Consider the following 11,977-nt stretch of genomic DNA (forward strand, 5'->3'; position numbering starts at 1 on the left):
TATGTATAAGATCATGGGTCGTTCGCTTGTTTCATAAGTTCATTTGATCTGCATTGTTACCAACTGAAAATCCGTATAGATTTCTAAATTTCTTGTGTTTGCCTCTTGTGCTAACTCCAAACCCAATATCAAAGTTTCATATTCAGCTTCATTCTTCGTGGTAAGAAAAGACAGCCTAGTCGCTATTTCGACCTCAATCTCATTTGGTCCTTGTAATAAAATCCATGCTTCACTGTTGTTGGCATTAAACAACATGTCTACATGTGGCATCTAACCTTCCTGTTCCTTTGAAACCTGCTCTCCTGTGAGCTCTATGATGAAATCTGCCAGCATTTGAGTTCTCATTGCCGTCCTAGTCTAATATTCGATATCAAATTCTCCTAATTCTACAACCCACTTAATTAGCCATCTAGATGCTTTTGGCCGAGCCAAGATGTGTCTCAAAGGATGGTTGGTCAGCGCTGTTACCTTATGCGATTGAAAGTAAGGTTTTTCGAGTAGTGTCAACCAATGCCAGTGCCAAATTTTCTATTTGTGTATATCTTTTCTTAGCCCCTTATAGCATTTTACTAACATAATATATCGGACTCTAAGCCCCCAACTCCTAGCGCACCAAGATCAAACTCACCGCGTCTTCAGAAACGGCTAAGTACAAATATAGGGGTTTGTTCTCTCCCCTCAACATTCCCTACAAAACCAGATAACATCAGTCGCCCAAGCAGGGACATTTGGCAACCGCAAGAGATGGGTTGGAAGCCTCCCCCTCCAAGGGTACCTCCTTCTTGAAGATTAATTTTTGGATTCTATTGGTGGGAATATATTGTTTCAATCGCCTTGTCAGGAATGTGGAAACTTCATTGGCAACAGACCCCCTTATCCCTTATCTAAAAGATTAGGGGACTTAGAGATAACCCTCTCGACGTATCTTTGGGGGTTCAGCCTTATCCCACTAGTTGTGGAATGGCCTATAAATTGCAGATTCCCCCACCAAAGAAAGGAACTTTCGATTACAGTGGCACACGAAAGAACTTGCACTAGATTTTAATTAATTTTTTTATTATTGCTTTGAATTTTTACGCATCTAAAAACAAACTCGAGCAATGAAAAATTATTTTTCTTGCAGATTGTCATTCCTAAAGCTTGCAAATTAAAGATCTCAACTTAAGCCGTTCACAATGTATACTTTTTGGTCATTTCATATAGTTACAAAAATTTCTCACCCTATTTCTCATTTACGTTGTGTGATTATTAATAAGTGAAAAGAATAAAGCATTAACTTATACATATGTGATCTTATAAATAATCTACCGACAGAAATTTATAGATAGAGATGCCTATATATGCGCAACATCTATATATATATATACACATAGTTAGATATCATAAATATATTTGTGTTATAGATATGTAGACTCTTTTTTTTTTTTAATATATTATTATTATTATTGCAGTGATACGTACATGCACTACAAAACAGTTGGTCCTGCTATCTCAATCTCTTATTAATGGCAGAAGATCCTTAGGCTCGTAGTTCTGCCAACATATGAGTAAATGCACAATTCCTACTACATTTTCAATTAAGCCACCATGCCCATCAATTTCAATTTGAACACTACCTACTCAATCTCAATGTGATTCATCCAACATCCATTATTTAATCGTTGTTGTCACTGTCACTGTCACTGTCACTGTCACTGTCACCCTCACTCACCTCCATTTCAGTTTTTGCATCTCATCAGTGGATTTGAAGTTTAGATGAGGTCCATTGACTTCCACTTCTCTTATCATTCTCCAACCCCAATAATAACTGGACCCAAATGTTTGACGGCAAAGGGCTTCTATCTGTCCAATTGGGCTCATTAACTTTGGGCCCACATAAGATTGGAGTTTTAATTTCAGCCCAATACGGCCGGGAAAAGAGTAAAAGAGACTTGAGCGTACTATATATATTTATATATAGTAAAATAGTAACAGTAATATTACTGCTGCACCGATATCTCAAAGCTGGTCAGCTCGCTCTCTTCTTTTCTTGAAGCCCAAGCTCTCTCTCGTTGCCGATTTCGCTTTCAGTTCTACAAGTAACTATTTCTTTGATCTTTTTATATCGCTCTTCTGCTTTTTTTGTTTAGTTTTTGGGATTATCAGTTGCTGGAAGGTATTTTTTGTTTACTTTGGGAGGTGGGGGGTTGAATTTGTGTGAGAATTGATCGGGTTTAATATGGGTTATTCTGCTAGAAATTTTTTGGTTATTGGTAGGTAGCAATGTGACAACGTTTTGAGGATTGCACTTTTCGCTGCCGATTCGCCTAATTAGTGCGTGCGGTGGACTTGGTGTGAAATGTTTAGGGATTTTTCTTTTGATTGTAATTTTTTTTTTCCTTTTCACTTTGAAGATTGTTGGTGGAACTCTGTATGTTTTCGATGTGCATATGTGTTTCTTTTGTCTGTCTTAGATTAGTGAATAATTTATTCATTAATTTAGATATTGATAAATTTTATTATCAATAACATAGATTGTGGATTTCTTCTGTATTAAGCATTGAAGAGAGTAGGAATATATATTGCATGGTGCAAAGTGTATATCGCTGACCACTATAATCAATAATGCACACTGGCGAGTTTTCCTATTTAATCCTAACTAAGTTGTTAATGTCTACAGTCCTTCCTAGTAATGATTTTGGTTCTTGAGTGAATATGTGCTTTATTAGTGACATGAGATTCCTACTATTTCTAATATATTTCTATTGTTATGGTATCAGTTTTAAGTTATTCAGTAAAATTAGGAGATAAGATGCTTGTTCTAATGGAATGGTTGACTGTGAGCATAAGGACTGATGAGCTTCATGTTAACCAGAAACTTTGGCATTGAAACATTAACATGGAGATTTGGAGCATTTAGTTGCAAGTGAATAGTATTTGTTCTTTTGCTAGTTCAGGTTCAGTTTTTGCTTCTTATCAGCATCAATATCTTTGGAAATGTTGTGGTTCATGGTTGTCTTTACTGCCACTGGCCAGTAAAACATTTTCACTAATGCTAGATTCAGTCTACATTTGTATGATACAGATAAGTTTGTATACATATTCATCTGTGGGGATATCCTTGATGAATCTCCTTAATCTTAAACCGGTTTGTGAGCATGTGATTTGATGTTTGCATAAGGAGAGTTTCTTCTTAGGCTTAAATGCATTATTGGTTCTATAACTTAGTTCATTTAAAGTTTTCGTACTTTTAACTTTCTAGAATAGCATTTTGGTATTTCATCTTTTTAATTTTCTTGATTTTTGTCCTTTTTCCACTGGAAAAATGCACGTGTCTCTCACGTGATATTTTAAAGTTGGGGCTTTTCTTCATATTGCCCAATTTCTGGCAGCATTTTGGTCCTTTAACTTTCTAGGTAGCATTTTGGTTCTGTGCCTTTTTAATTTTCATAATTTCAATCCTTTTTTGGCCCGGACAAAAGGACAAAAATTGCAAAAATAAAAAAGATGTAGGACCAAATGCTACCATAGAAAGTTAACGGACGAAAACGGCAAATAACCTAAGTTATGGGACTAAAAATGCATTTAATCCTTTCTTCCTACACAATTCACCTTCACAAACTGTTAAGTAGTATAACAGCCTATCACTTGCTGAGAAAGGACATATCCAGGGTGGTGCTTGCAGGTTTCTATCTTAAAACAATAATTTTTCTGCTTTGGAATTTGCAGATGTCTCGAAGATATGATAGCCGCACCACAATCTTTTCCCCTGAAGGTCGTCTTTACCAAGTCGAGTATGCAATGGAAGCTATAGGAAATGCTGGAAGTGCAATTGGTATTCTGGCCACAGATGGAGTTGTATTAGTTGGTGAAAAGAAAGTCATATCCAAACTGCTTGAAACATCAACATCAGTTGAGAAGATGTACAAGATTGATGATCATGTTGCCTGTGCTGTGGCTGGAATTATGTCTGATGCCAACATTCTTATCAACACAGCAAGGCTCCAGGCCCAGCGGTACGCATATGCTTACCAAGAGCCAATGCCAGTTGAACAACTAGTTCAGTCTTTATGTGACACCAAACAAGGTTATACACAGTTTGGAGGGCTTCGCCCCTTTGGTGTCTCGTTTCTGTTTGCGGGCTGGGACAAAAATTTTGGCTTTCAGCTTTACATGAGCGACCCCAGCGGGAATTTTGCTGGTTGGAAGGCTGCAGCAATTGGAGCAAATAACCAGGCTGCACAATCTATCCTTAAGCAGGATTATAAAGATGACATCACTAGAGAAGAGGCCGTACAGCTCGCCATAAAGGTGCTCAGTAAAACCATGGACAGCACAAGCCTTAACTCGGACAAGCTTGAACTGGCTGAGATATTTCTGTCTTCTGGGAAAGTGAAGTTCCAGATATGCTCAGCCGATAACCTCAACAAGCTGTTGGTGAAGTCTGGATTAACCCAACCTTCACCAGACGCTTAACCAATTTGATTTCTGGACAACATTTCTTATTGGCACAAACATTTGATGTTATTGTACTCTATTAAGACTTAAGGTTCAATTCTTCAATTAAAATTGGAAGCGGGGGCCTCCAGGTCTCAGCTTTTGAGCTGCTTGAGGAAGCTGTCCAATTTACGCATTTGCTTCTGCAGATGAATTGGCAGAAATGGGAGATACGAACGTTGTTTGGAGCATGAATTATGAATCTATGTTGTTTGTAGTGATACCTTACTTTTCCAACTGAATTGCACAAATTTGCTACTTTTTTCCTGTGATATCATGAGAGCATTGCATTAAACATACACTCAAAACCAGATTTATCTAGATGCCGACAGAACTCTGTAGATTGATCAATATATTAGGTATTGAATAAACACCAAACAAGTAGACATTTAGTTTACATTTATATGCAAGAAAATTTGAGCTGCACATACATTTTTACTTTTGTCTTTCATGAGAAGTGCTCAACTATTTAATGTTTGTGTTTCCTTAGAGAAAGTCATAGTAGTGATTTTCTTATAATAAATAATATGTTGGAATTTGAAGATAAACATACATAACAATGCTCTGTTTCTATTTTTTTTTTCCGTCGGAAAATAAATAAATAATAGCAATTACTAAATCATTTAGAAAGAAAAAATCAAAAGAGGAGAGTTATTTAACTAATTATACTTCCCCATTTCAGCACTATTGCAGATTTCCCCTCTGTAGTTGATTTAATTTAAGCCTTACTCTTCCTTATTTCTCTCTATAATATAATTAATTCCCCCAGCCTCCGCAGCCCCATCTCCTTCTCCATACCACCCTCCTCCAGCAATCCCAAATGTACTGAATATCCAGAATTCCCCGAAAATGCCGCAACCTGCTAAACCCTCCCGCAGATTCTCCTTCTTTGGCCTCGGCTCCGCATCCCCCGCCTCGATCAGCAGCGGCGCAAATCTTGATCCGCCCCACCTGAAATTGGAAACCGACAGAGAAGTGTACAGACCGGGAGATCTGATCACCATCACTATTGAGATTGGAAACCCAACAAATCTTTCTCCGCTTTTGATCGAAAAGCTTAGCTTCGAATGCAAAGGGATCGAGAAATTGGATAGTCAGTGGTTCACCACTCCCAAGCCTACCTCTGATTCTAAACTGCGTCGAGGTATCTTTTCTTCTATGTAATATGTTTTCTCGATTTGGGTGCTTTGTTGCGTCATTGATAAATAAGATGTGTGTTTGTTTGCCCGAGCTTCCTGTTTTAGCGGGAAAAATATGCATGGAATGCTGGATACAATTGATTGCAAACTACAGAGACAGAACGCAGTATATAGAGTTGTCATGAGCTCAACTGAAGATTATCTTGGTGAAAATATTAATAGTTTGGTTGCGTTTTTCAATGTAGGAAACTGGTTAAGTATCACAATAAGAGCTCAATTTGCATTCAGCGACATCAAGCTGGAGCCATGAAATTGAAATTTGTATATTTCCAATTGTCTAACTAAATATGACCGATACATCTTTGGCAGATGAAGTTAGAGAAAGGAGTTGGAATTCATGGAACACAATCAAATTTAAAGGAATTTTTTCAATGAAGGAGTTATAAATCCAATATCAAGTTTTTTGGTCTAAGCTGCATAATGTCTATGATTCCCACATGGAGGATTAACACTAATGTGATCATGAGATTAGGTCATATATATGACTGGTGATAAAGACACTCTTGTTGAAAAATAAAAAGAAAAGGAGAATGGCAGTAGCTTCTTGAATTCCAGTCTGAAACTAGAACAGCCTTCCTTTCTATGAAATCCAAAACTTAGAGAGATTAGATGAAGAATGATGTAAGATTAGAAAGGCAGTGGGAGAGAGAAATTGGTCTGAAGCTACAACAGCCTTCCTTTCTATGAAAATCCAAAACTTAGAGAGATTAGATGAAGAATGAAGTAAGATTAGAAAGGCAGTAAGAGAGAGAAATTCCTACCCACATTTTCTCTCCTCAGGAAACTTATAGGTGAATGTTTCAATTTAGATCAGTGTTATCATTGATTAAGAATAGTGATTTCATATATTTTCAAACTGACCCATTTACTATCTATTAATTGATTGACTAGTCCTTTATATTGGAATGGGTCAAGGGTCGAATGGTTTGGCACTTCCTCATGAGGGGAAGAGTTGAGAAACTTTTGAATCAGAGTTTTGGATTTTTGTTCATCCTTCTCCGTAATAGTATCTCTGGGTTTGCAGTGACAACTTGGTATATCTACTATACGCCCATTCACTATGGCAATGTGATTGGGCTGAGAGCTTATTAGTTCCACTTAATAGTAATTTGTGGGGTCACTTACAAGCAGCTTCATGCATTTGTGCACCTTTTAGTTGTCTACTATATAATGGTTGGAACTGCATTCTGTATCTTCATATTTCGGTTGAAAAGTGAAATCAAGTAAAATTACTAAAGGAAGTGACATAAGTTAAAAGGCTATGAATAATGATAGAAGGAGAGGAAAACTAGTAGCATGAAGTACAATTACAACCTTTTTCTTGATTGATCTTATGATTGTTCAACTCTAATCCTATATTATCTCTCTCCTTAGGCGAATATGTATTCATGGATTGCACAACTCCAAGTATAGTTTCAAATCAAATTCTCTCCACTGGGGCCACCAAAACTTGTAAGTCTGTATATATTACTGCATGCTGCCCTTCCCTTTCTTAACTATGTTGTCAATTTTATGGAATTTCACTTTGGTATTCATGTATTATGAGTTTGAGGAGATTTCAGTCCATTGTGACTGCTTTTATCGACTCGTGTCTATTCCATGTGTGTCAACCCTGCATTGTCACATTACCATTATTAGAGAAATTGTGAGGTCACTCCGTTCATCTCTGTACATTATATATTGTTAGCCCTGCGTATTTAAGTCTACTCAAAGTATTTCCTAGTTGTGGCCATCTCATACAACATAAATTAATTTATTTTGTCCCTTTTGAAGATTGTGCATAGTTCTACTTCTGTCGCTAGCATTTATGATCAAGCCAAAATACTATGTTTATGATGCAGTCCTCTTTTGTCTGTTACTAATTGGAGGAGTGATTTCCTGCTGCATTACATATTGACCCTCCTTCAAGAGTCCCTTTTTGTGTGGGCTCAAGCCAGATTTGTCCTAAAATCTTTCTGGAGAAGCCATGAGAGTGATTAGATTATGGTAATGAAAATACTAATCATGGTTTTAGCCTGGATCCAGATGGTCATTTTGTAGGCATGGGTTGTGAAGTGGTGTGCTTCTACATGTGTCTGGTTTTGGTTTCTTATTTTTGTTCAAATAATTACGACTTGCAGACCTGGAGTGAATTCCAAATGTTATTTGCTTGCAGATGTGGTTCGCACCCTTCTACCAAACGTCATACCGCCCTCATATAGAGGCACTACAATTCGTTACCTGTACTACATTAGGTCTACTCTTTCTGGAAAATTTGTGCCTATGGAAAACGGACCTACTCATGGAGAGCCAATACAAGAATTTTCTGAGCTGGTTAGTTTTGTCCTTTGCTCTCTAGAAACCATGACATTAGTTGTTTCATGCAATTCCATTAATTCATTTACAATTTTGTTGGCCATCTTAGCATTCCTGCATCAACAGGCATGGGGTCCGAAGCTAGCTTCGTATACAGTTTCCACCATGCATTGCCTGTAAAACGCTTGCTGAACATATTAACCTTTATGCTATGTTTGGTGGATGAACAGTTCCGTTTTGGTGCTTACTCAAAATGCTTAAGTGGACAAAATGAGCAATTAAGAGAGATTGTATTTCTTTCCCTCATTGCTCTCTCTCTCTCTCTCTCTCTTGTTTTTTTCCCTCGCCATCATGGGATGTTATGGTTCTATGTCCATGGAGTCCCTGTGCTCTGTCTCCATCAGGATAAGTAACGCAACTTAGATCTTTTGGTGTATGTTTCTTAAATTTTCAGGTGAATAATATCCTGATAGCATTCTTCATAAATAATAACCGTTGCTTCCTTCTGGTCATTATCTCTCAATTCATGTCTATACCAACTCACAACTAACTTCATATAATTTTAATGATTTCAAACTCGACAGGAAGCACGAGTACCATTGCATATATGGGTTACTCAGAAAAACAATGGCCTTCTTGGTGAAGAAGGTCGCAGTGAAGGTAAAAGTTTTCTGACATGTTCTCTTATGTTTGTATGTGAAACTGCTCTCTTAAGTTTTCTTCAGGCCCCTTTTCTTTTTCTCATTTTCCTTAATAAGTGATTTGGATCAGCAATCCTGGACCATGCATATAGGAGCATAGTGGACCATTATTGCATCTGTAACGCAAATCTTTGTTTGGTCTGGCCAACCAAATCAAATCAAAATAATAGTTCCGCATGCCATTTGATTGTTTCTCACCTTGGTTCATGGGTCTATTGGATGGAAAATGCGTGCCTACTTGCCCAGTATTCAGTCTGTGTCAACCAACCTTAATCATGGCGGGATTTCTCCTTCCATTCATGACTAGTTCTATGATTTTCTTTAGATTGTTTGGCTATTTACTTGGCACCAATATGATTTTATCAGGTATTGTTCCTTTGACAACAATCCTCTTGGATGTATACTGGAAAGAAATGGATGCTGATTCTGAGTGGGTAATGTTCTGTTCTTGCAGCTACTTCCAAATCCTGATTTAATTCTTTAGCAGATCCTTTCTAGTCCACTTTCCTTTTTATCCGGGAAAAGAGGAATGAATGACCAGGAAACTAAATCTGTCTTTTTGGATTGGATTGACTATTTGTAGGCTAAAGTGAATGAGGTTTTCGATGGAGTTGAGGAAGGGTATGAAAGTTCACGGGATGAGATCTCATCTGTTTCTTCCTATAACCCTATGAAGGAAGACATAAAGAGAACTTTAAGTTCATTATCATTGCAGTCATTTGCAGCAAGGTCTTCGACTAGAGGTTCTCTCTATGTAGAAGGACGAACTAGCATATCCTCAAACATGGCTCTTCCTCGCCTCTCTGTTGCTGAGGTGTTACATGATTCCGCTGGCGGTAAACTGTCTTTGATTTTACTGCTCACTGCAACATGAATTGACAGTTATGAACTTAAAACACTGCAATTTCGAGTTTGTCAACATACATCAAATTGAATTGCTGTTGTATTAGCATGTCGCTAGAGTAGGTGGCTTCTGTGTTTTGCACGTTGAAGTGAGATAGGATTGTGTTTCTCACAGTTGTGTTCTGTTTACTGTCTCAGACAGCTCTCCAGCTGTACTGTCTCCAAGTCAACCGCCTAAACATATGAAAGCCCTCTCTGCAGAAGATGACTCAAGATTACCCTCTGCCTCTGGATCTGTTGAAACTGGAGCATGTAATTATGGTCTTGGCAGTTTTATTCTCTGACTGTCAGTTTACTAGATCATTTCTTTTTAAGACTAATTTTGAGCCAACATTTTCTGCAGCAGAAGGGGTTGTTAGAGGGAGATCATACAATATCAGACTGGATGATCAAGTTCTGCTGAGATTTTCACCTAAGAACTCTGACTCAACTTACTACTTCAGTGATATGGTAAAGCATTAATACGTTCTACGGTTTTCTTTGCTCCATTCAGCATTTACAATTGTCTTCTTTTTCCTTTCCACTCACAGATAGGTGGAACCCTTACTTTCTTTCATGAAGAAGGGGCAAGGAGATGCCTTGAGGTACTGGTGCATGCCAGAATTTTGTGAACATCCATTAGTATAGGTTAATTTTTCTATATCTTTTAAGTTGATTGGGACTCTTGGTGCCTTCAGTTGTCAATAACATTGGAGGCAAAGGAGAGTGTAAATAGGCGTTATGTTCATCCTTCTCGAAGACATTCTCCGACTATTACCAAGGTGTGTATTTCCCTATTTAGTGTTTTTGACTTGTTGAATATGTTGTACTTCATCTCCTCTTACATACGTGATACGTTCAGAGTTTCATACTAACCTATATTGGTTGCTCCACAAGTAGGTCAAACAAACTTGTTTATAGAAGTGAAGTATTTAAACACTTTTTTGTTTCCTAGGTTCTTATGGTCCTATGTTTTGATTTTGTTTATATGTTGTTTTGTTTCTCTAATCTTGCAATGCAGAGTCGTAGCAACATATTACTCTGACTGAATAAATAAGAAGTTGTCTTTGAGTCTAATAGCAACCAATATGCCTGATTTTTGACCCTTTTGATTCTTCAGATTCACAGCGATCACCATGAGGTTGTGGCAGATTTAGTCCAAACAAGCTTTCTTTTTTCCATTCCAATGGATGGGCCCATGACTTTTTCTACCCGTTATGTCTCTGTGCAATGGGCTCTTAGATTTGAATTTCTTACAACTCCAAAGAATGTGGATTGGACAAGGTATAATATGTCATGGTGCAATGTGCTGGACCTGGAATTTATTTTATGTGACAAAAGTTCCTGCTGAAATTTCCGGTTTCCTTTTCTTATTTTTCTGCAAATTACATTATCCTATTTTTAATTTTATGTAGTTAATTTAAAATGCATAGTCCATTACCGGATATATGCTTCCACAGTTGAACAAATGTCATGTTAGCGGATGGACTTCTCCAGGCCTGTTGAAGTGGTTGCAGAACTCTATTTTCTTTTACCCCTTGTTCCACATGGTTTTATGTTTTTCAAATGTATTTTGTTGTTTGCTAGTGTATTAGTGTTGAACATGGACATGTTAGCCCATGTTAGGATTCTTACCTGTGGTTGATAATTATTTTTGTCATCCTGTTGGTTTCTGAAGCCGTCTGTTCCTTTAAATGTCAGATTTGAGCATCCTCTTTTGGTCGAGGGAAGGGACAAATGCGAGTGGGTTCTTCCAATTACTGTACATGCACCTCCTTTAGGGGCAGCCGCTGCTCAAACTCGAAATGAGAAGTTATTCTCTTTGGAACCCTTGTGGGTTCGTACTTGAAGGTAAAACTGAGATTCAGACTAGATTAATTGAATCAAAGCTGTGGAAATTTTGTGAATGTGAGCATGCGCACACAGTTGCACAACCATGACCTATTGAGCTTCCAGGTAGCATAGAAACTGCATGTATGGAAATGCTGGAACAGATTCAAGTATAAAACCAGTTCCTACGACATAGAGTTGTTCTTCAGAGTCGTAACATATACTTATTTAAGGTTGCATGAATCAGGTTTTTCTACTTATGGCAAGATGTCGCAACTGCTTCAAGATGGAAGATGCTAATATTGGAGTTAAAACCTTGACGAGTTGGATTTTTTGTTGCTATTGGTTTCTCTTAAGGATCATGCGATGAAATGCACCCACTGTTCATATATCATGCTGCTGATCTTTTTAGACACAGACCAAACCACTGGCCAAGAGGCCCTTTCCATATTGTTGTAATATAAGAGGCTGGACTTCAACATTTTGACAATAGCAGAAGATTATTCCTATTCCCTTCACATTCGAGGGCCTGTGCGATGTGGTACATGCATATTCCTTTCCAGTTTCTTGAAAACTTTCTATTTCTTCCCTAGT

At 37.7% G+C, this 11,977-nt stretch overlaps 2 protein-coding genes across 4 annotated transcripts; both read left to right on the forward strand.

Annotated features, from left to right (window-relative positions):
* Positions 1-1,918: 1,918 nt before the first annotated feature.
* LOC105159539 (proteasome subunit alpha type-4) lies at positions 1,919-4,713 on the forward strand. Of its 2 annotated transcripts, none has more exons than XM_011076638.3 (2): positions 1,919-2,078; positions 3,709-4,713. In XM_011076638.3, the coding sequence occupies exon 2, from the start codon at positions 3,709-3,711 to the stop codon at positions 4,453-4,455; it is 747 nt and encodes a 248-aa protein (XP_011074940.1). In that variant the 5' UTR covers positions 1,919-2,078; the 3' UTR covers positions 4,456-4,713. The 2 variants fall into 2 exon arrangements, with proteins under 2 accessions (XP_011074940.1, XP_011074941.1); XM_011076639.3 differs by lacking the exon at positions 1,919-2,078 and adding an exon at positions 2,083-2,155.
* A 451-nt stretch (positions 4,714-5,164) lies between these two features.
* Positions 5,165-11,975, forward strand: LOC105159540 (immunoglobulin). 2 transcript variants are annotated; one of them, XM_011076640.3, is made up of 13 exons: positions 5,165-5,620; positions 7,050-7,127; positions 7,831-7,988; positions 8,555-8,630; positions 9,038-9,105; positions 9,255-9,507; positions 9,713-9,835; positions 9,921-10,024; positions 10,105-10,158; positions 10,252-10,335; positions 10,674-10,837; positions 11,255-11,404; positions 11,631-11,975. In XM_011076640.3, the coding sequence occupies exons 1-12, from the start codon at positions 5,326-5,328 to the stop codon at positions 11,400-11,402; spliced, it is 1,605 nt and encodes a 534-aa protein (XP_011074942.1). In that variant the 5' UTR covers positions 5,165-5,325; the 3' UTR covers positions 11,403-11,404; positions 11,631-11,975. The 2 variants fall into 2 exon arrangements, with proteins under 2 accessions (XP_011074942.1, XP_011074943.1); XM_011076641.3 differs by having other exon boundaries at positions 5,166-5,620; positions 9,713-9,826; positions 9,918-10,024.
* The last annotated feature ends 2 nt before the right edge of the window (positions 11,976-11,977 follow it).

Source organism: Sesamum indicum, linkage group LG3 (assembly GCF_026168435.1).
Source record: "Sesamum indicum cultivar Baizhima isolate 11 linkage group LG3, ASM2616843v1, whole genome shotgun sequence".
Classification (NCBI taxonomy): domain Eukaryota; kingdom Viridiplantae; phylum Streptophyta; class Magnoliopsida; order Lamiales; family Pedaliaceae; genus Sesamum; species Sesamum indicum.

Excerpts from the sequence above, each read along its gene's own strand:
- LOC105159540 (XM_011076640.3), top strand. The coding sequence starts at position 5,326 with ATGCCGCAACCTGCTAAACCCTCCCGCAGATTCTCCTTCTTTGGCCTC. Across the intron at positions 9,106-9,254 it reads TGGATGCTGATTCTGAGTGG|GCTAAAGTGAATGAGGTTTT; the intron begins GTAATGTTCTGT and ends GACTATTTGTAG. Across the intron at positions 9,508-9,712 it reads GTTACATGATTCCGCTGGCG|ACAGCTCTCCAGCTGTACTG; the intron begins GTAAACTGTCTT and ends TTACTGTCTCAG.
- LOC105159539 (XM_011076638.3), top strand. The coding sequence starts at position 3,709 with ATGTCTCGAAGATATGATAGCCGCACCACAATCTTTTCCCCTGAAGGT.